This window comes from Thunnus maccoyii, chromosome 7, assembly GCF_910596095.1.
Source record: "Thunnus maccoyii chromosome 7, fThuMac1.1, whole genome shotgun sequence".
NCBI classification, from domain to species: domain Eukaryota; kingdom Metazoa; phylum Chordata; class Actinopteri; order Scombriformes; family Scombridae; genus Thunnus; species Thunnus maccoyii.
The window spans coordinates 22,698,246-22,722,823 of record NC_056539.1 but is presented as its reverse complement, the minus strand read 5'-3'; the positions used below and the strand labels follow the sequence as shown (position 1 = coordinate 22,722,823).

The window sequence follows — 24,578 nt, the reverse complement described above, 5'->3', positions numbered from 1 at the left end:
GTTCTAAAAGAAGCAGCATCATTTATCATACAACAGGGGTTGGTAATAAGATCTGGGACACTTCGATGTTCCTGAAGAGGAGAGGTTTGGGTTTGGCCCTCAGGGAAACTTACCACTGTGACCTTGCACAAATCCTGTTGCCAAAAGTGGAACTTGTTTAGATGATGTGACAGACACGTTAATGTTAACGAAGCTGGAGGACAGCAGCAAGACAGCAGCTGCTTTCAAGAATATTTCACTTTGATATCTTTTTTATTTATCCAGGGAAAATGGCTTTTGGCTGAGCATGCACAGCATGAATTTGATGGACACTAACTTGGTGAAAACAAGCACAAAATATTCACAAGATGGTAATTTGGCATCATTAAAAATCATATTAGAGCAGGCTTGGAAACTGTTAGTCAGAAACGTGTTAAGTCCTGAGTTCACTTGACATGTTCTGATCATCTGCATCTTGTCTCAACTTTCATTTTGGTTTGTTTTCTAAGATTGTGGAGACGTTATATCAAAGATCTGTTCAGCCTGACCAAAGCAATGAATCAACGACAAGAAAAATGGAAGTACCTCAAAGATTAATCAAGGTCTGAACAGAAATAAACTAAAAGGGTAAGTGAAAGCCAAAACACGCATTCTTGTCTATCATGACCATTTTGAGCATTTTGTCAAGTAATTACCTTTTGGTCAAGACAAAAACAAACTTGCTGAACCAGAAAAATCTCATTTAACGGCTTAAAAATGATACAGAGAAAAGAGACTCAAACTGACACTTTTCTAGCTCTCTTTGCTTCAAGCATAAATTATACTGGATGTTTCCAATCTATATGAATATCTGATGGAGACTTAAGCTGAAAACAAATAGATTCATTGATTGCTGGCAATACATTTGGTGTGCATTGTGTTTTGGACTGGTTTTCCATACTGAGCTTCCCTGTAGGATGGTAAATCGATTTGGACAGTGTGCAGTTCAGGAAGTGAACAGTGTTTCTTGCCTGGTCTTTAACGCTCAGCATGGCTTCCAGCTCCTCCAGTGAGCGGCTCAGCTCCTCTCTACCAGTCTGACCAGTAGCAGGATGCCCCAGCTGGGACTCAAGTTCTGCCACCTGGAACACACAACCACATGTACAATTAATACATACTTAGTAATAAATCACATGTATATGCAGCTCAAATACTTTTTACAAGATAACAAAGACTAGTATTTAGACACAGCAGTGCTTTGAGCTAAATGTAAACATCAGTATGCTAACATGTTCACAGTGACAGTTATAATTAGCAATAAACACAACGTATTTGGTCATAAACTTAGGTTAGAGAGATTATTGACCTTGTGGGTACTGAAAATTATGTTCTAGTTTATTTGAAATGAATTAAAGAGTGCAGTTTTTATTATTGTGTCATGCATACAACACAATTTGTGGTATCTTACTAATAAGGCACCACACCACAAATTCATATAAGTCAGATTCAGAATGCTGCAAACACATTTTCAAACAATACTAGGAAGAAGTCCAAACATTTATAACCCAATTTTCAGACCATTGTCTACAACAAAACTCATAAATCACTGACAAAAAACATTTTCTATATAAAATTGAAGAAATAAGAGTAAATACTATGCTACTAAATAGTCCATCTTGCCTTCTTTTCCAGCTATGTCTTAGTTTAATTGTAATTTGACTGGGACTTAGTGGAGGTTGTGGAGAACTGGTGTGATGTGACCTCTGTGGCCCCAGAGTACACACCAGTCAACATAACTGTGTACAGAATACTTCAAAGAATAATAAAATAAATAGACCTGGTTATAACACAAATTTCAACAATGCTGAACAACTATTCATTTTGCTGTTAAATCCAAACACGTTGTTCGTATAACTTAACATAAAACTGATTTCTCGGAGCTGCAAAAAACACTTTATGAGTTGGAAAGTCATGGCCTGATTTAGTGTCACAGTCTAATCAGTTAGTGTTCAATCTGAAGCTGATCAGGTATCTTGGGAATGTGTTATTAGGTTTTTGCATAGTTCATAGAAATCCATTATGATGAGGAGAATGACGCACTGGGATTTCATTTAGCACATATCAAATTAACGGTCTTTGAAAAGGTTTTATAAACATAACATATAGTGTCATTTTCTAAATCCAGAGAACAACACATGACTTTTCACCTCCAGTGAAGACATGGATAGCAGCACAATTAGCATTAAAAGGGTTTTACATGATGGCAGCAATGTAATGTAATAATACAGTCACACACAAATATACACAGACATACAGGCACCCCCCCCCCACCACACACACACACACACACACACACACACTAACAAATACATGTATATTTGGTGATTGCTACTGATGGATATGAGGAAAACCAACAGAGGGTCATCGCCTACTCGCCCACACATATCCATCCACACATACACACACACATACACACACACACACAGACACTGCTAGTGAAGTGATTTCAACAGCTGAGAAAAGTCCATTTAGTCGGTATGCAGAGTGTTTTTACCAGCATTACTCATGCATCACTCTGCTGTGCAATCTACAAATGAATTAAGGGCATTTTCTTGATTCATCTGTCTTGAATCTTCACCACATACACACACACATACACACAACATCAACTGCAATGCTTTTGTAAAAGAAAAAAGAAAAAAAAAAGCTTTGCTGCCAGTGGTCACAACGCTGAAAACTCTCGACTTGGAGATTTTCTTAGCTGCTGGAGAGATCTGACCTTGTGAAAAGATATGAAAAATATTTTTCCCAACCCACTTCCCTGCGTTTAACATATTAATGGAAATGCCAAAGATGGTGAGCGACAGTTTGACTAAACAAGGACAAACTGTTCAGTCTTTGAAGTCTGGACACTAGTTGACTTCAAGTTTATGCTTCGCTGTGTAACAACTCAGTCATCTTTCAAGACTCTGTAGCTCAAAAGTCAGAACAAGGTACTAATGCTGACAGGTTAAGGGGTTCAATATCCACTTAGCTTAAACAAATGAAAACAGTATACTGTATGGTTTGCATGCTCTGGGAGTAATCAGCTTAAAACAATAATCTGATTGTGCCCCAAGGCTTTACACGGTTTGAAGTTACATGATTTGTTAAGAACCATTTTTAGGTATTCATTTTAAAACTGATAAACCTCTCACTGCATGATGTTGCTTGTTTTGTAAATCTGACAGTGGCTTTATTGACTAACATGCACAGTTTGAAAAAAAAATATGAATAAATCTAATTATGCCCTACAAATGTACATAAATCTGTGTGTTAAACGAGTTAGGTCTCACCTGTTTATGGCAGTTCTAATTGAGATAATCAGATAAAAAGGTTTACAAAGCAGTCAGAATATTCTGAGCGTTGCCTTAATTGGCTTAAATGAATCAAATTCATTGTGTGCATATCGGTGTGTACTCACATCTGTCTTGAGACATGATCACAGCTGACAGGTGTAACATTTGTTTGCTCATTTACACTTAAGCTGTTCTTCATTTACACACAGTGGCTTATAATAACGAGAATAACCTTAAAGTCTTCAACTGCCAGCCAAACAAACAACTGTGAGGATTGTAAGGATTGACATCACAGTAACAATATGTAGAGCTGAAATGATCAGGGTAATTGACAGAAAATTAACCAGCAACAATTATCAATCAATCAATTAATTGTTTAAGTCACTTTATAAGTCCTCTATGATTACAAATTGAGTATGTTTGGGGGTTTTTTTTTACCATTGTTGTACATGTTCTGTCGTTCTATAGACCAGTGGTTCCTTTAAAATGAAGCAATGTCTCCTGGCAACCCCTTCTCACTAGTTGCATTTGTCTAATTTTGACTATTTCAACCTAAGATTTCAATTTGCTTTTCTTATCCAGTAATTTATAAGAAAAAGGGCAAAGATTAGAGGAAAGTATCATGAGATGAACATAATTTTATGAAGCATAATTATGTTTTGTTCTTCTGTCCTATTGTGTAATCATCTCACAACCCCTCAGATTTATTTTGCAAACTCTAAAGGCGGACCTGACCTGTCAATTTGAGAACACAACTGGCAGTTGAAGCCACAAATATGTAGAAATACTGCTGTGTGCCTGTGCTGACAATTTGCGATGCTGAAGAGCTTTTCAAACAAAGTAAAAAGGTTTTCTTTGACAGGAAAACCACAATGACACCCTAACCCTTGACCTACTTGGTTTTGGTTACTGTGATGTTGGCGATGCAGGAATCACTGCAAACTTTGTTACTGCTTATTACTGCTTTGCATTTCAGTTCACCCTGGGTAACTGCATCGGCTGGATGTCTGAAATGTAAATGTATGTGTGAGGGTAGAGAGGGTTTCCTGCTCACATGTCAACATTTTCCTTTCCCCCCATTTGAGCATCCCTTCTGCATTTTCACAGGCAATTTCAAAGCGGGCTCTTTATAGATTCTATGCTACGCTACGTTGCATGCCTTCCAAGCAGATCTTCAGAAAACCGCCGTAGGTGGAAGGGGGGTTGGGGTCCACACGGTCCCAGAGGACTCAACCCCTTCGTATCTATTTTGTATGTGACAGCTACTATCCCAAGAGGCACCAGCTCCATCTCTCTGAACTCCATACAAATACACATGAAGAAAGAAACCTGAAAAACCTCTGATACCTCTCTAAATATTAATAGATTGACAGGAGATGTTTTGTACAGTACACATCTAGGAGCTGGGAGCTGAATAAGACAGCAATGCAGATGCAGCACCAAAAAAACACCCCAAAACAAATCAGATGGTGACTGTCAAACACTGAGCTCCGCCTTATTAATTTATCATTCACAATGTTCCACAGAGTTAAATTAGAAATGTTTTTCTGTTTCATTGCATTGCAAAAAAAGTATCAAAATGTCTAAAAAAAAACTTTTACAACCACTCCTGCAGCATAACATCCACTATCCATTATGTCACTATCTTCCAAACACTCAATTTATTGTTAAAAAAGTGGCTAAATACAGTTCTACAATCTCCAAATCAGGGGTCTAAGGATATAAGGTGGCTTTTGTTGTACAAATTCTAAAGCCCTTTAATAAAGTTTGTATCCTTGCTTACTCATGTTTGGGTGACATATTGCTTTCACCAAACTAAACATTAAATATGACAAAATTAGGGTTGTGCTGCTTTATGAGCTCTTTAAATACTATATCTGGACAATGTGGACTAGAATTGGACAGTCTACAAGATGTGTTTTTTGTGTTAATTTCGTCAAAATAAAAAAATGCAAAGAAAAGTATGATTGTGTGGGGATTTTCTGTGTGGGTTTCCTCCTACAGTCCAAAGACATGAAGGTTAGATTAACTGGCAACTCTAACTTGCCCGTAGGTGTGAATGTGAGTGTGAACAGTTGTCCACTATGTATATTTATTGTCAGTAAATATGTTAATGGATGGATGGATGATTGCAAACAAACCAGCAATGGCAGCAGCCCAAAAACATCTAACATGTGAAACGTCGCAGTTGCCAAAAAACAAAACAAAAAACAAAACAAAACACAACCTAAAAGGCAGACCATACTGTCAAGCTGAAACTGTTATTTTGGATGCAGAGTGATTATAGTTTAGGTTGCTGTTATTGTTGGTTTGTCTGACATCATACATCACACATAATTCCAAACACAACACAATTTCAAATGTAAAAATATATCAGCAAAAAGTCAAGTTTAAAAACAAACATAAACAAGTACACAAAAACCTATTCTACAGTCCGATGCAATATGTCACGTTAAGTAAACACAATTCTCATTGAAACGTCAGAAAGTCAGAATGAACCCACAAAATAAACCCAGAGCCTTTCTGTTGTGGATGAACACAAACGTGGCTGAAACCGAGAGTGTGACGAGAGAGAGAAAGCAAGCCAACCTCTCTCCTTCTGCTCCTACGGTGATTTATCTTCTTCCTGTAACTGGGGCAGAGAGGGAGGGGGGAGGTGTGGGCAGTATAGGGTGTTCTGTCCCAAAATAAAAAAAACAAAAAAAAAACCCATCTCTGCCCTCCTCAATACCCCATTGCCAAACCCTTGGAGCCCTGCTCTACTTCCAACCACCTGGTTGACTTTGCTGCAGTGTGTGTAGCTGTGTGTGTGTGTGTATTTGGGGGGTAACCTTCACCTGGACTAGTAGAGATGGATGAAACCACGACATGGGATAAAAAGAAAGGGCCAGTTCTCTGTCAGCTGTGATAATAGTCCCACTAAAGGCCGGCTGCAGCAGCACTTAATTCTGTCGCATTGAGGAAGCTTGTTAAGCTTGACCAAGGGCATCATTTTCACTCCCCAAATTAAAGATGAAATGTCTGTGTTCTGGCTCTGCGATTATCACGGGAGCCTGTCAACAGAAATATCCCAAGGAAGGGGGGCTGGATGAAAAATGCATCTGCAGTTTGGAACAGACTAAGTCTGTGTGGGGATTTCGATGTGATACTTAGACACATAGATGTGTGAAAAAAAAAAATCAGCACAGCATCTCGTTCCTATCCGAGAGGTCCCATAGTGAGGGAACGACAGGAAAATGTTTCAGAAGGAGAACATCATACAGTCTATTTCTGCTTTCTAAGAGTTGCTTGGTTTTCTTTTTCTCTTGTCATAAAACCATACATTAATGATTTGGTCTACAATTTTAACCTTAAACATGTTTTCTACATAATTACCAATAAATGATTATGCAAGTTATAATTTACTACTATCTACGTCTAGTTTATATTTCCCTCAATAATGCATGCAGGAAATAATTAGATTTCTAAATATTTTTATATATTAGCTTTACATAATCAAAATTACATTGACAAGAACTACTGCCCGGCTTATGCAGATGCTGTAAATAAAAGACAGGGATGTGACAATGTAGCTTGTAGAGTGATTTGTTTTGGGGAGATTTGCTGGAGGAGAAATTTGTTCCTCTAGGTGTGAAGTGATTGACAAGAGAGCAGAATATAATGCAGCACTGATATGAAAACACTCAACTCAGCACGATGAAATAAAACAGGGATCCTATCCATGATTATTGAGATGGATTATCTTGTTCAGTGCAAGTTGTTGTTGTTAACTTGCAGTTGTTGATTTCTGGTGTTACTGTTTTAATATAAGAAATTCAATTTCACCTACTTTTGCGCCTACTTTTTGTGCTTAACTATGGAAACTACATGGAGTGGACACACTGATGTCATGAAACCTGTATAATATAACAACATAGCATCATAATAAGAGTTACCTTGTGTAGCTTGCACTCTATGGTCATTTTTGAGGCCTGGAAGTGATTTTCTCACCACTTTGTATCTATTTAAATTCACTTATGATGTATTGAAAATGAATGTGTTGACTACTAAGTGAAATATACACTATGAGCACAGACAATCTCTCTCTTTCTGATTGGTTTTCAGGTGTTTGTTTAAACTGTATATACAGACACCTCAGAACTGTTCCTGTCCTCGTTCTACATTGATACTCAAGTCAAGTCAATTTTATTTATATATAACAAAATCACAAATTAGTCTCAGAAGGCGACCCTTCATAAGGATAAGGAAAATCACCACAGAAAAGCACAGCATTAACACTGACGGTTCACACCATATTCTCACTTTTGAAACTGACCTGACTCTAAATAAAACAGAATACAAACTATATGTTGTATTTTCTTTTTAAACAAAGCTTCCTTTTAACGCTCAGTAAACTTTCGGTAAATGATGGTAATATAACTGTGTATTCTGATCTGAAGTGTCCCAAAATATGAAAATAACAGACTGGCCTCCATCTCACCTACTTTTTCTAATAATGTGAAAGCTTTATTGCGTTATTACTTGTGGTAGTTGCAAACTGAACTGCTGGTTCATTAGTTGAAAATACAAATTATACACTTAGGGAAGAATAAACTAAATTATGATGACATAGCAAACAGTGGTCGCAAGTATTTCCTTATTAACACCTCAAACCAATACTACAATAATGTGTCTCAACAGACTGTAATTATGAATAGCACTACATTGTTGTTAACTTCAAGGTGATTGTATTACAAGGTGGGTTTTTTTATCCACCCTCTGCACATGGTCACCTGGTCTCTGAGGCGATCCGTCTCCTCCTGGTATTCAGCCAGCTGTTTCTTCCACTGCTCCACACTGCTGTTGGCTTCCTGCAGCGCTGCCACCAGCTTGGCGTTACTGTCCTGCAGGGTAAAGAGCTCAGCCTCCATGTTTATGTCACACACAGACCTGAGGGGATCACAAAAAGACACAAGCAGTATTCATTTATTTTTTTTGGCTACTTTGGGGCAGAAGAACAACCTGTAAACACACCACTGACATATTATCACTGTATAAAGTCAGCATCAGCAAACAGTTGCCTAAATCCACATCTAGCAAACACGGAGCAACATTAGCATTCATTTGGGCTTGTGTTTCTAGCCACCCAACAAATGTACGTCCAGTTTTCACTGTCCTTTTAACTCTGTTTTTGGTCTCCAACTCCTTTACAATATCTAGCTTGTTAGCTGCTAAATGCTCCGCTGGCTGGCAGGCAGTGTTCAGCGAGCTTTTAGAAGTTTTTGCTGAAAACAGCTGCTTGGTCTCAAAACAACTCTGATGAGACTGAAACAAAACAGTAAAGCTGTGGCCCAGGAAACTAAACAATGAGCTGAGAACGCTGAGCTGCAGAGTCGGGTGACTATTCTCATTACACATGGTTATTTGATTCATCATTAATATGAATATATTGATGAGTGCAGCTTTAAAGATACAGAGAGGGTTAACTGTTACTGTTTGAACCAAACACTGCTGGTGAGGAAAATGGAGAAGATAATGAGGTATTACGCTGCACTGACTGTGTGGAGGAATTTGATTGACATATTTTGGATTTTAAAAAGAAGCCATAGATCCATTAATTTCTAAGAAGTCTGAGATGGATCAAGATGACTCACTGTAATTAAAATGTAGTTTCTTTTAATTAACCCATTAACTTTTGATGTACCACAAGATGGGACATTATATCCGTTTTTCTTCTATTAAATGGAAGGGTAAATGGACTACATTTACATATCAATTTGGCTAAAAACACTTTAAATTCGCACACACACTCTCGCCATGAAGGCACCACAATAACCAACAGGAAGAACTGGGGTTTGGGGATTAAACCAATAATCCTGTTATTAATTTTTTTAATGATCTTTTATCACTCATGTTGTTGAGAGGCTTCTTATAATGCAATCCTGCAACCTAAGGGCTGAACATGTGTATGACACTAATCAACTTTATACAGATAAAAACAGCCTCCAGCAGTAATTATAAGCGTCATGTTGTGAAAGATGAATGGTTATCTCAAAATTTTGCATTAAATTAGACAATATGGTTTGTCTTAAGTGTTTACAAGGATTTTTCAAAGCAACATGGCGTACAACCTGCAACAGAACAGATCAGTAGGAGGTGTAAAAATGGAGAATTACATCAGTGGGTTTGTACCATGTAAGAAATAAACCAACACACGTAATGTGTTCTCCTTTATCAACATGTAGGAAAGACAGATCAGGTCCTGTGTGCCAGTAAAGGTCAGGATTCAGTGGGGATATTTAATAAACCAGAGAGCTTTCAAATGACAAGATGGAGTTTAGAATGGAGAGTCTTTACCAAGATGACCAAACTAACATCTTGGCAACCATAAAACTACTCACCATAGCAACAGGAGAGAAAATCCTGCACAGGCTTATAAAGAATCAATAAAAAAAATCATCAGGATAATAGGTTGTAAAGCCTCTAAAGACGAGTGTTTTTCTGCTTCCTGGTCTCAGATGGGAGGTTGAGTGATCAGTAATGGCCACCATAATGATGATAATTATGAGGTGCTAAATTCAGTGCCAGTCAGGCCTGGCTGGTCTTAAGTCACACACACACACACACACACACACACACACAGATTAAAAGCAGCACACAAAGTCAGAACCTTGGGCCATGACTCATGCAAGTGCTAGAAAATGTTTTTGCACAGTTTGGTGCGCTGTGTACTCTAAATACGTGCCACACACAGACACAACACTGTGTGTGTGTCTCTGGTACACTTGTAATATTGTCTCCAGGCAGATGGCACTTTTTTTTGCTTTGAAATAAAATACTTTTAGACTGACTCATTGCTGTTCTTCTAGTTTATCAAGGCTTTTATGTTTCTTAAGAAGTGAAAGTCAGCCTCACTGAACTCGCCAGCCCAGCTAGTCTGTGAAGCTTTTGAATAAAAACAGAGGAGAGAAGAACGTAATCTTACATGGTTAAATTGTTCTCTCTGAGTGGAGCACTCGGGCACCGCTGTTAAAGTCCTCCTCCGCTCAGAAATGTGTTTTGCTTATTGTTACTTAAATGTTTGAGCTTCACTGTGCAGAAGAATGTATGCGCAGAGATTGACACTACAAGGCTGTTTTCACATTTATCTGCTGAAGGAGAAAAGTTTCCCTGTGCTCAGCTTAAATCTTACTTTTAAGGCGTGCATATTTGCATATTCATAGATAAAGATTTTTTTTTTAAAATGGAGTAGCAGACTTTTAACTTGGTAATTTAACTTTTTTGTGGAAAAATAATACGATACACAAACTATTATTCAAAGCATTTATTATGCCTTTAGACATAGTAGTACCCGTCATGACAAGTAAGCTGATCTTTATGTGTAAAATCTGTCTTTTGTCTCTCAGTTTGTAGAAGTGCCTTCCACTTCAATTTTGGATTAACACACTGTGTGGAAAAGTATCCGTATGGGCACCAGAGTTTAATTTACAGCTTCTCAGGTAGTGGGGATTTGATGGTCCTTTTCATTTCCTGCTCTCAGTTCTTTGGTAATGTGTCACTTTTTTCAAATAGCAGTTCTTATTTCCGAAAGAAACCTCTCAGTAGCAGTGTGGGTACCGGCTCGGCTCTCTGTATGGATAACAGTCTTTGCTGTTTGTAGACTAAATCCAGAAGTCTGCCTCTACAAAACTTGTTACATCTGCCAAGCAGGTCACGTTTTCAGTTTTGTTTGTAAAAAGGATATTGGATATATGAGATTCACTATGTCACACTAACATTAAAAGACTGGGTGTATTTTTTAACATTGTTGGCATGAACTACTGTAATTACCTGAAATGATGCAGATCTGAGCATTGTGATGCAGATTAACATCTTATACACATTTCTATTGTTAAATGAACAAATGCAGCTTAGCAGATGTAAGCGCTCTTTAAACGCTTTGCAGTTTGGTATGTAATGGCTCGTAATCGCTGTTTCCTTTCGCCCTCTAACAGAGGACAGGCGGTTTGAGTCAGTATCATTCACAGTGCAGAGCTCAGTGCTTTGGGCATTTACATCTGCTCATGTAGCCAAGCTGGGGTTAGAGACAGGATTACAACCTCTGTAGTAAACTTTCTAAACTCTAACGGATAAAATTTCCATTCCAGTACTCCCACACACACACACACACACACACACACACACACACACACATCTGCTGCTCTCTCTATTGTTTTATTCTAATGTGTGCTTCATGTCCCTGTGTTTTGCGTATAATTGTTCTGAGTTATTGTTGTCATGCTCTATGGTTGGCTGAAAGCCAAATACTTTTTCATACACATCACTGAGCTCTGAGTGTAAATTTTCACTGCATGTCGTCCGTCTCCTTCTGTCTCTCTCTTGTTGTTTCTCAGGTCTTGTTGTCAAATAAATATCTTAAATAAAATATTAGTAAAATATGCCGTCTGATAAATGTACTCTGTTTTTAAAACTTCATTAACATCATTTTTGAATGTAGACAGAACTGAGTTTGATCATTTGCTGCAGATTTAAGGAAACAACTCTTTAAGGTCCATATCCCATTTTTGTTTCATATTGTGTATATGTGTGTGTTTAATTATGTGTTTACTACATAAAAATCATTTTGATCTTTTGATATCTTGCCCATGAATGTAAACTAGAAGAGTTTATCATTACTTATCATTAAAAGTTCTTCCATTTTTCCAGAAAAAAGTCTGACACACACAGAGGCAGGTGGTGTAAACGTTGGCTGCAACATGCATGATTGCAACAATCCCAAACCCAAAGATAATCAGTTAATTATCCTTATAGGCTAAAAAGATGTGCAAATATTAACATTTTAAATGCTGAAACCAGAGAAGTTTTGGCATTTTGTGTAAAAATTACTTTTAAATCATGTATTTTTACCCTTCTGACAACATCTTCTTGACTCTCTCCTTCTCCGCCGTCAGCTCCACATCAGCGCTCTTACTGCGAAACAGCTTCTCCTCACCCGGCCCGTTGACGGTCAGCAGCGGCGGAGAATGACGCTCCTCTGAAAACTCCTGTAGTGACAACACATGAACCAACTGAGGCGACAACACACAGGACATAAGTTCTATTATGGAGTCTATACGAAGTCAGTAGCAGCTCTCTTAGTGCGATCAGGAAAAGAAGTACTCTTTGTGTCAGAGTTAAAAGTTGGAGAGAAAATGGTTTCTTTTCGTTTTTTTATGATTAAAAGGTGAATCCTCATCAACTGCACCAGTTTTTCTATTAGAGGACAAGAGCACTTTTAACAGCGTACACCTTTTCTACATTATCATTTTATCAGTAAATGCTCTAAATAGAATTAAAATGCTCTGATATGCTAACATGCCCATGTACAAAGATTATTGATTGTGGACAGTTGATACAAGACACAGTTAATTAGACTTTGGCTAAGAGGCTCAGGGCCCATTAGTGTTTCTGTATCCAGACCTGTCATCAGAACAAAACGGACAAGATGCAGCAGCAAGATAGGACAGAGCACAACCTGTCGGTGCTCAATATGTCCCATCTGGGCTCCTGTAAACAGGCTCCATGCAGAGCATGCAGCCACGTGCGGAGACCAGCTGTCTCCTCTACAGCTAGCCTCAGAGATCTGATTCTTTTGCAAGAGGAATGAGTGAAGGTTCCTCGTTCCAAGGGTTCATCTGGTGTTTGTATCTATGTGTGTGCTGCATCATGCTGTGATCTGTATATCTGTTGAGATATTACACTGCACATCTGGCAATATGATCACTGGTGGTGCAGGTTCCACTCAATACCAAAATACTAGTGGGATTCAATGTCAATGTTAATTTTGGCACCTGATTTAGTTACATTTTTAGTTGTCCTTTGACATTAAATGCATGATTTTAGTTTTTGCAACAACAACAAAAAAAGAAGAAAGATAGTCATACATCAAGATAAAATAAAGATAATCTTCAAGCAGTCTCTTTTAAAGGTCCATTTAGTTGCTTTTCTGCAGATTTCATTCATATCTCATGATCTCTTTCACTTTATAGATTTCTCATCCATGCTGGCTTCAAAGTTATATTGCATCTTGTATTTTGTATATTACAGCTGTATTGTAACAGATATATTATCTAAAGATAATCTTGTTTCCAGATAGTTTTAGTGGTGCTTTTGGTTTTATTTTGAGCAAATTCTAGCAATAGACTAACTTGATAGTGCATTCAATTAAAACAAAACAGTAATATCCAGGAAGGTTAAATCATTTAGAGATATGTTGAATTTTTTGTCTGTTTCTTTGCAGAGTGCTATATATTTCATTACCGATCCATCTGATCGTTTGCAGGCAGAACTAGAAGCTTCAGAGCATTAGCAGTGCAGTACTGCAGTTGAATGTTAATATTGACTCATACGGCTAGCTAGCTGACCTTCAGTCTACAAATGAGAGTTTTGGAGGAGAGACGAGGGCTATGAATGAGACAGTTGCTGTCCCACAGTAACATATATATAGAAAAACTAATGTATCACAGTTGTGACCTTTAGTTAGAACATTACTGAACGGATCTGCAGCCACAGCACAACAAGTTCATCTTGCTCCCTTTTCACAGCCTGGTTATTAGATTTGAACATAAATTATTTGTGCACAGATGTGGTGACTGGGATGTATGTAAGCAAAGCCTCATTCATACTCATTCATCTTTGCATAAGTAAACTGCTGTATCTGCAAATTAAAAGCCAGCAGTTTTTGTCTTTGCTTCTTTTTTCCTTACCCCATCTGGAGTATCCTACAGTAACAAATAAAGGTTTAATAATCTGAATGGTAATACAGTATGAGAATAGCCATTCATCTTCCTCTTATGTCAAAAGGAGACTTTGACTATGACATTACAGCATACAAATGGCTTGACTCCAGGCTGGCGCAGTCAAGTCCAACCAATCTGCTTTGATATGTTGCCTCCCTGCTGCCCAGAAATGGGCTCTGGCTTCTTTTCACACAGTTTTGTGAACCATTTTCCTCACTATGAGGCTGTGGGCTAAAAGATTGCTCAGCCCCCTTTTTCAAAGCATGTTGATTAATTAGCTTAGGCACATTTCTGTACCCCCTGTCGCCTTCTTTCTCTTTCTGTGTGGAAACCTAAACCTCAAATTGTCAACTACCAAGTGCCTCACTGAAGCATTACAACCCTGCACTTACTCTAGAAAAATCTTGTATTATTAATTTGAGATAGCCTGACTGTATTCCCCTAAGGACGATGGTTTATTATCTATAACGCTGCAGCTCTGTCTGTCCTTATGGATGGAAATGGAAATAAAACACATAGCATGTGGATGAGCAGCATGTCCAGTGTAAGGAACCTGAGAGCAGGAAAAATCAAAGCTAAGACAACTCCAGTCCAGCCCCAAAAGCCAACGGATCGGCTGTGCGTATCTGTGAATAATTCATAATGTAGATCATGTTTAAGTCATAAATGGGATTACAAATTTACAGCAGTTTTTCCATATATTGTTCACTAACAGTCTGAGTGGAAACAAGGCAGCGACACTAGAGCACAAGCTTGCAAACGACCAACTAATTAGCCAGAGTTCAAAGGATGAATTTGCACTTTTAAAGGACATATGTGTGTATTTTCCACACCCGAGGGTTACTGAATGATATCTGTGAAGTGTATCGTCTGGATTCTCCTAATTTTGAGGACATAAATTCAGAAAAGGCTCATAAATTCAGCTGCACATTGCCACAACCTGTACACCTTAAATATTATGCATATTATGATTTGCATTGTTGTTGCCATCCTTAACATAGACTTCTCTTTGTGGCAAATGCAGGCTGTGTTCAGAAGCTAAATTTACTCTGAAGTCAACTTTGATCAGACTCCAGATGAATTATTGAGCACAATCGTCCATGCAACACTAAGATACATGAGTGTGGCACCATGGTCCCTTAGTCAAAAGAAGATGGTTGTCTTTGTATTTCTTTTGGAGTGGAGTGTGTGTCTTTACATACCTGGGAGAGCTGAGGGAGATGAATACATCCCATGATGCATCAGGGAAAGGGAGAGGGAAGGGGCATATTAGGAGAAAGAGAAAAAAAAGTTATCAGATAATTAAGTATTCCTGAATAGCAAAGAATGATCAGAATAGTTCCTTTATATTGACTACACAGTGATACGTCCTGTGCTCAGTTCATGAAAGCTTTACCATCCACTTTTTCCTTTTTAACACTCGACCTTTGTTTCTGAACAAGAACTGATTCATGTTATGTTTCCGCTTTGTTTGAAATTAACAGAATTAGAGGGCAGTTAGCAGGAGCGAGAATGGAGACAGATGACTGAACCGACTAAGACAACAAACTAGATCAACTGTGGAAGAAGAGGTCACAGTCCAGGGGAGTGCAGTGCACAAACAACAACTACGTGCTTAGCATCAATGATTGAGACAGAATGTAAAGACAGAGATGGAATAAATTTGTTTTTCTATTCTTTATTTCATCAGCAACAAAGTAAAATACAATTAAAATCCAAGAAAAAACATCCACATGCACACAATCTGCAAAATATATGCCAAATTGTGTTTCGTAGGATGCATTTGGTGTTGTGTTGTGACAACATCGAATGCTCAAAGCACCAAATTAACTTTTGGTGGTCCTGAGAAGAAGCTTGCTTTGTTATCGATGGAATCTCAGATAGTTGAAATATTAAACGGCTTTCCTGAGAGCTTTCATCGTGACATCTCTGCACCACTGTTCGTCTAAGTACATCTATACTGTTTACTTATTTATCTGAGCATCAGTCCATTTGCTCCCTTAGCTTTATAAAGCTCCCATTTCTACATCCTGTGTTTCATTGAGACCACAAACCACCTTTATTTATTCATATATCCATGCATCTGAGGTACATGCTAAGGCTTCCCTTACCTGTTATCCCCACTATACAATACACATACTTCTTTTCAGCTGGTTTAAATGCCAAGTCTGTGGTTTGAATGGTTTGAAATATTGATGACTGGCATTTTTTTTTTTGGTTCGCAAAAGATACCATGTACAGAAGGAAATTGCTGAATAAAAAGGCTCCAATCAGCTGGAGCAAACAAATGACAGCTGTTACCTGTCAGAGGATGGAAATAGTTTGTGTCCTGCTGAGCTCACACAGTTGTTCAGTAGATTCCACCGGACATCAGTGTTATTTCTTCTTTACTGTTTTTGGCATTTACTGTTTACTGTGTAGCTCAGCGGTCTCCAACCTTTTTCTGTCTGACAAACCTCACAGTCCTGTCAGATAAGCTTCATTAACATCTGACATACTATATTTTTTCAGACAAGACAGTGTTCTTGAAATTGTTTATGTCTAAACTAGACTTTTGTTTTTGTTTCTTGCTTTTTTTTTCAGTAGATTTGGTCATGTTTGCAGTCATCCTATTACCACTTGGAGTGGCAGAAGCTGTGAATTTCAACAATTTAGCCATTACTTTTAGCGATGTATTATGATCCTCACTGCTCACTTGATGACTAGTTTTTCATGTTCTCTCAATAGCTGCACTTCACGTTACCACTGACTTACTTTGGTAGGAAGCATGTCATGTGCAGTCAGTTCATTGTAGTTGGTATATATTTTATTAATACACTAAATATTTAAATTTTGCTGCTGAACACAAATGTGTGGATGTTTTTTTTGTTTGTTTTTTTTTCTTTTTCCAATAAGCTAAGCTGCTCCAAAATCAAAACTGCAGACGTAACCACTGGGATATAAGTACCACTGGTTGGGAACCACTGGTGTAGGTGAATGGTTCACCAACAAAGGTTCGCCTGCAAGATTTGAACCCAGAATAGCTACTATAAGCTATAAGCTACTGGTAACACAATTATTTAGTTAAATATTTCAGCAATTCTTTTTGCATTTTTTATGTATCCTCTTGAATATTTATTGAAGCTATGTTTTATTGCACAACACATACTGTAGCACTAACACTGCCATTGTTAGGGGTTAAATTTCCCAAATGGCTACAAATACTAAAACACTGAATCATATCAATCATACAAATAAACATGTTTTTATATATTACATTTAGCAAGAATTTGTTTATCAGTTTTGCAATTGTCAGCTCTGCAGTGCCCTGTTTATTATTCTTCATGTTTATCTCACTGAACTTCACCATTTCTTCCTCCATCTTATCTCTGAGCTCTGTAAATAAGCCTGAGAGCTGAAGCTTTACTGCATGCAGATCCCCTGCTGCCATCCACATATCAGAGGCAAAATGTGTGGTCTGTTAAGCCTGAGGCTGCATACACAGATACAACACTGCAATACTGTAGATGGTTACTGACCAGGGTTGTTACTGACCAGCTGTAGGTGATGTGAAACTTATTGATACAGTGGGTGAAGTAGAAAATAAAACAGGAAAATACTGCAGCCTCCCTCCTGCACTGTATAAACCAACATGCTCTATATGTCAGTTTATCATAATAGGAGGTTTGCATATTTGTCTGTCTCTGGTGGATTCTTTCAATATTTACAATATTATATAGACATAGATATAGGTTTAGATATATATACTTTCGTCTTCTACATTTTCACTTTTTGACTGGGGATCAGCCTAATGTTGTGTAGCTAAACAATGTTGGTTGTTGTGGTTTTGTAAGTTTTAACTCAAGCAATACAGTTATTCTGATGCATATTTGTTTGTTCAAAAGGTTGGTATAGGTTGGTGATGTTTCTTGTATTTTGTTCTCATTAACAGCGTGTTGAGGTGTTTGTAGAAAACTTTAAACAGTGCAGTCTTATATAAAAGCTGTGTTATCCTTAAAGGACCAATGTGTAGGATTTAGTGGCATTTAGTGGTGAGGTTGTAGATTGCAATCAACTGAATACCCTCCCCTTCCAAGCATGTAGGAGAATCTACGGTAGCCGCAAAACTCGCGAAAAACGCGAAAAACATGAAATGCCCTCTCTAGAGCCAGTGTTTGGTTTGTCCATTCTGGGTTACCGTAGAAACATGGCGGTGAAACATGGTGGCCTCCATGGAAGAGGACCCGCTCCCTGTATATATACAAAGGGCTCATTCTAAGGTCACAAAGACACAATAATTCTTATTTTCAGGTGATTATACACTAATTAAAACATACGTATGAATATTATATTCCATTTCTGTCAAGTCCACTCAACTAGATGGCACTAAATTCTACACACTGCACCTTTAATGGACTCCTTCACTGGCATTATGGCCACACTGGAGCTGCCAACAAAACTTGGCTGTAGGTCACACATACAATATGCTCATGTTCACACTCCATAACAGCTTTGATTGGGTATTATTTCTATATTCCACAGATTCAGAAGGTCAGCAGTACAGTGTTTTACGACGTACAGCTGTGAGTCAGAAGTGAGAAGACGTGATAATAACCACAACAACACCTCTACAACACCTCTGTGTTTACTGCCTGACACAAAAATCAATGAGTGCTGTCTTATCTAGAAAACAGCACAGGCTGCCTGCTTGCTTCAGACCTTGTAACTCTATCCAGGTGATGCTGAGTGTGTGTGTGTGTGTGTGTGTGTGTGTGTGTGACTAATCGATTTAGCATGACCACGTGTCCATGTGGTTTGTGTATGTGTGTGTGTGTGTGGAAGGGGACTGTTATTTTCAAAGCATTGTCTCACATTCAACGAGGTCTGTGGTTTCCATGGTGACACTATGTAACAGCTCTGCTTGCTGTTGGAGGAAGAAATTCATTTCGCACATGTGCAAAACAGGATCATGTTTTCAAAGCCACTTTAAAGTTTTTTTTGAGGAAAGTCTTGTCAGTTTTTAACACATGTTCTGGCTTTACTGTTTTACTGTCCTTTGTGTCTTTTTCTGTTTTCTCCACTTTGTGTGCAGCCATGATGAGACCAGTCCACATTAAATACAGTTTCTTTGTCGGTGTCAATATAAAGTTCTGTGTTTCCTCTATCAGTTTATTCAGTCACAGCATGCCTCTAAAATTGAGCACCGGTATCCGAGGATATTCAGTATTGGCAGACACTCTGAGCTGAGATATACAATAGGAAACTGTATCAGACAAGAAAAATTTGGATTGTTGCATCCCTGTTTGCTAAGTATATGTTTATTTGCACAGTGTCATATAAATTAAGCTTATTATACCATTTATCAAACCATTTGGTACACACTTAGATCTCAGAGTGAGTCTTGACAACCAGTCAAAAAGTATCAGACTCTTAAGTCTACAGTAAAGTATTTCTGGTGAAGAGAAAAGTCTGCAGATATTACAGAGATCAAAGACACAGCAACTGATCAAAGTCAAATACTTTGAGGCACTGACAAACTGAGTTCTGATCTGAAGGGTGAATATGAATCAGAATTAAGTTATGACATAAAAGTCTAATTTGCTTTTTGGGCACCAAGACCAAAACCAATTACAAAGTATATTTTGTTCCCTCTAATTTTAAAGGAATCGGCCCAAAATCTGCATCTCTGAATGGAAGATACTGTGCAAGATTACCAGTGTCCAGCAAATGGCAGAATGTATTTTCATCAGATTGTAAGATGCAACCTGATAATGTAAATGTTACTTATTGAGCTGACCTTTGACCTTCCTGTCTCAGGTTTGTTTCTCTGCAGCTCAGTTCAACATCAGTCCTGATATGAATCCTCTGGCATCGTTGAATACAATGTTCTTCTTGTGCTGTTGACCTTCTTGGTATTAATGATCTGTTTTGTCGTATCCAGGAGTGTTTTTTCTCAGCCTCACTAAATAAATAGACAAGACAAACCATCAGCTCTTATCTGAGTGTCTCAGAGCCGAGGTTGAGGTTGGCAACGTGACTCTGCAGTGTCTCAGACCTGCTCTTTGTTAAGACACACAATCTGTTTTAAATCCATGACGCTCCAACAACCAGACTCTTCTTGGCAGAACTCACTAATAAACAAGACTGGCAGAACAGCTCTGAAGCTTCCCAAAGATTTGCAATTTACAATTTATAATTTCATTTAGCAGACGCTTTTATCCAAAACAACGTACATCTGAGAGTTGATACAACACAAGCAAGGATCTAGTCAGAAGAGAACAATGTGAGTAAGTGCCATAAAGTTAAGTTCGAGTCCAATAGGACGTAGCTGCCAACAGGCAGAGCACCGAGGCAATGCAAAGAGAGGACAGAACATATAGAAGCAGATTTTTTTTCCAGTCCATCAAGTGCGGAGGTGTTCGCAATTTGCATGACATTCTTCCCTCGATGTTTAGATTAATAAATTGCAGCCCCCCAAATTGCTGCAGTTGTGTTGTTACTGCTGATGCTGTAAATGTCAGAAGAACTGCTCCAGAAAATATCACTCTGTGTTTTGTAATTTATATGTAATGTCATTACAAGGCGGCTTTTGTGAGGAAGAAAAGGTGAAGGACAAAAAGTTTCTACTTCTGGCAAACTTTCACTTCTCCAAATGAACCTCAAAGTTATCAAGTCACCAAGAAATCACCAACACTGGCAGGATAAAAGCTGGCCATTGTCCTTTTAGCAGCAGCCAGATTCCCTTCAATTATAGATGATTCAGCTGCCCTCCCTCCCTCCCTCCATCTCCCCTCTTTCCTCTCCATTCTTCTGATCCCTCATTCTTCTTTCTTTCAGTCTCGGCCATTACTACCCCTCCAAACACCTTCAGCGCCGGCGTCTCTTTCTGCCTACCATCTCCATTTGTCATGCATGAAATCTTTTAATGGAGTTAACCAATGGGGAAATAATGGAGCGGCCAGATGGGGATCCATCTAATCCCTCGTGATTCTGTATATGTTTAAAATAGATACAAAGGCACTAAGTTCGCCAGGATATTACTGCGTCACTCTGTTGTACTGGCCTAGGGTTACAGAGACCATCATGTCCTTTCAAGGTCACAAGTTCAATCGCAAAGGCAATGTCGAACCGTGGAGACAATTTGTCTTTTTGTCACGTGTTTGATATGAAATTTCCACAAAAGTCTGATCAGCAAACATTTCATTTTCAGATTCTACTTATAGTATAATACCACTGTTTTTTAAATCTAAGGTTGTGTTCGCACACAGCTGACATAGCGGCAGATATCATTGCCAATTTTCCTCCATATAAGGATCGTTCACCAACATATAAAAAAGAAATCTTTATTTTTTCTTGCCCCTGAATACCCCTGATTCAGTGAAGAGGAATAAAACGGTCCTCCATGCAGATAGTTTGGTTTTATTTGCTGAGGTTTTCAGATCTCTGCTACTTAAGAATTCTCCCATCGCCCCAATGCAAGAAAAGGTGAATGAACTCCATTTGTGGAGCTGTAAAACTCAATTTAAAAACCATCAACATCAATGTGTCTCCCCAGAAACAATGTCCCAGTTACTCGGTATAATCCACAGAAGCCCCAGTGGACAGTTTTCAGCATTTCTTTCCCTTCGGGAGAAAATAGTTTGAAATGAAAACTGTTCAGAGTGAGATCTGTGGAAAGTTAGTTTTCAAATCAGCAAATGGAAAAGCTTTCATGAAGTAATTCATTCTTAAACTATAAAAAATTATTACTAAATTGGAAAAGAGAAATGCATTTATTACTAAATGTTCCCTTATCATTCACTTATTTTGGCTGATTAGACCTTCGCATTTACAGAGCGTGATTGTTTGACCTCATTCTTATTTTTGTCAGATCTGTTTTGATGGAACAACTTGCAGCTTTGATTCTTTTGAGCATATGGACACATCTCCACCCACCTTCTACCTGAGGAGAGCTCTAGTCAGCCATAAAAAACTGAAAACACTGTGGGCAGACAGGAGGTTTAATTAAAGACATCAGTGCTTTACCTGTGGGGCAGCGATGTTGAGCGCAGGGTTGGCAAGTTCAAACCTCTCCTGGGATTTCTCTCTGGCCAGACGGGCCGCCTCCTTCACCTCCTTAAACTGCTCTGCAAACTGCAGATTGACAAAGAGGAGAAGCAGCAGTCAAAGTGTGTCTGCCGAGAGCTCACTGCTGCACGAAACACACAAACGCACACCACCTACACCGCCCTCACATCACTCTTCCATATCTTCTTACAGCACTTGTACATATTTGATAAAGATGATTTATTATAACAATAAAGAAATATCTAATTTTACTTCTTCCTTCTTCTTACTTAACTTCCAGCAGAAAATCAGGGAGATCAGAGGAACATACATTTGTTCAGTTTATTGTCCAGATACTATGACATCTGCAGTCTAGTAAATGAGGCTCATTCTCCTCTTGCAGTGTAATTCACTCTGGATAACAGCCTCAATTAAATGTGAAAATATCTAAAATTTATGCATAAAATATGTTCTCTCATAGCAAAGTTTAAATGAGATATTTTAATACAAATGGTTACTGTTTGGTTAGAAAAAGTTAACTTTCTTTTTTTTAAATGATATTTAATTCAGGTTTTTGTTTTTAGTATTACAGGATATTAGAAACATATGACAGCATCAATATCAAAACTGCACTGCACATAGTTCATCACACCACTGTCCTCATCTGCTCCACAGTCCCTCTTTTTTTCCTCATCTACCCCGTCAGTGTAATATCTAATAAATGAAAGACACTTTGAAGTATTTTGTTTGAGTGTGTGAGTGGTGTTTACCTGCTGCAGCTGCTGCTCTGTGGAGAAGCCGAGGCCGTAGACGGTGTTGGCTCGGCTGTCTGCCCACTGGCCAAACTTCTGGGAGGTTTTGGTGAAGGTCATGTTGGGGGTGATGGTGCTGTTGATAATGGCCTGAAATCACAGAGAATAAAGGAAGTAATAATACCGTAAGGCATCTATAAAAGAAGACAGATGATCCCAGTAGGAAAAGTGGGATGTCGGAGTCAAAAATAACAGTATCCAGCACAGAAATATAAAATATAAATAAGAAGAGAGAGGGATATTAAACATGGAAGCACTGAATATGTACAAAGGAGAGTGTGAAGCCAAAATGTATATTGGGCTTGAGGTATGTAGTATAAACTAGAGCTCAGAATCAGCTTTGATTAATTGGCAACTATTTTGATAATCAAATAATCATTTTAGTCATTTTTTTAAGCAAAAATGCCAAACATTAGCTTGTTTCAGCCTCTCAAATGTGATGATTTAATGATTTTCTTGTCATATAACTGATTATTTTAGGTTTTTGGGCTTTTGGTTGGACAAATCAAGACATATGAAGATGATAACTTTGACTCTGAGAACTTATATCAGGCAAGAAAATAATAATGACAATAATCGTTAGTTGCGCACCAGTATAAACCCTAACAGACAAATAAACAACGATAGGAAAGAAAATCATTTTGTATTTTACCTTTCATTCATACTCACTAGAAAACATTTATTTTTATGTGTTTTTATACATTATTACATTTCTTTAAGCACTATTTACCACCATATTTTTTATTTCACACACGTTTTTTTAAATTTTCAAGCAAGTCCCCACCTACAGTATCTACAGTGTGATAAAGGTGCACTGACTCCATCTCTGCCATAACTAGCTGGGGTGCTTCCAAGCTCTTAGAGAAATGCATTTATCAAGCTACTTCATAAGCTTAAAAAGCTTGCTTTCAAAAGAAGGTCATTTTCAAGGACACATTATTCACAATATCCAAAGCCAACAAGAATAACATGAATAATTCCTTTAAATGCTAAATTCATTATATCCCATTGTTATTTTTCATTTGTACATACTTGACCAGCAAAATATGCAGATTTTCATACAATTATCGAGAGTGAAACGATTCACTCTGCAGCAGCTCATTACAGTGAACACGCTGGTGCTGGAGTGCCACACATTTCTTTAGGATGCTCATTAGCAATCATATACAACATAGCAAATGTATTACCAGAAATTACATTTAGATTACGTAGTCAAGAGAATCTGGAGCCTGAGTCTGTACAGTTAAATAACCGTCATGGAGGTCTACTGGAGAACAGGCTGTGTGCAAATTAAGACAAAATATCCAACAACCAGGCCAGAGAAAGAAAGCGTTGATCTGTTCAGTAACACTCTCAAGTGAACAGTCTGATAAGTAGGATTTGTTGCCAAACGTTGGTTTCTTTAATCTCTTCCCCAAAAGCCTCGAGTCTCAGGGCGGTAAATTGGCACAGTTGACTGTGTACAAAGCACAGTGCTTTGTAGTCATCATTTAGGTACTAACAAGAAATCCAGTTAGAGTTGGGACTCTCAGCTGCTTTTACTCTTATTGTGGATGCAGCATTACCAATGTGTTCATAATATTCTGCTGAAAATGTGCGAGTTTCACTATTATATTCCCATCCATGAAAGCCTCATCCACATAGAAAACAGATCTAATTCCCTTTCGCAGGAGTGGAGTGGTCAGGAG

At 38.1% G+C, this 24,578-nt stretch overlaps 1 protein-coding gene across 1 annotated transcript in view; it reads right to left on the bottom strand.

Annotated features, from left to right (window-relative positions):
• LOC121900132 (homer protein homolog 3-like) overlaps positions 1 to 24,578 on the bottom strand; it is a 52,909-nt gene that overhangs the window by 6,140 nt on the left and 22,191 nt on the right. Inside the window, exons 3-8 of the mRNA XM_042416148.1 lie at positions 22,849 to 22,980; positions 22,058 to 22,165; positions 15,256 to 15,264; positions 12,183 to 12,319; positions 8,069 to 8,225; positions 990 to 1,100 (exon numbers count right to left, since the gene is read on the bottom strand). Coding sequence (XP_042272082.1) covers positions 990 to 1,100; positions 8,069 to 8,225; positions 12,183 to 12,319; positions 15,256 to 15,264; positions 22,058 to 22,165; positions 22,849 to 22,980 — 654 coding nt within the window. The remainder of the gene's footprint in view (positions 1 to 989; positions 1,101 to 8,068; positions 8,226 to 12,182; positions 12,320 to 15,255; positions 15,265 to 22,057; positions 22,166 to 22,848; positions 22,981 to 24,578) is intronic.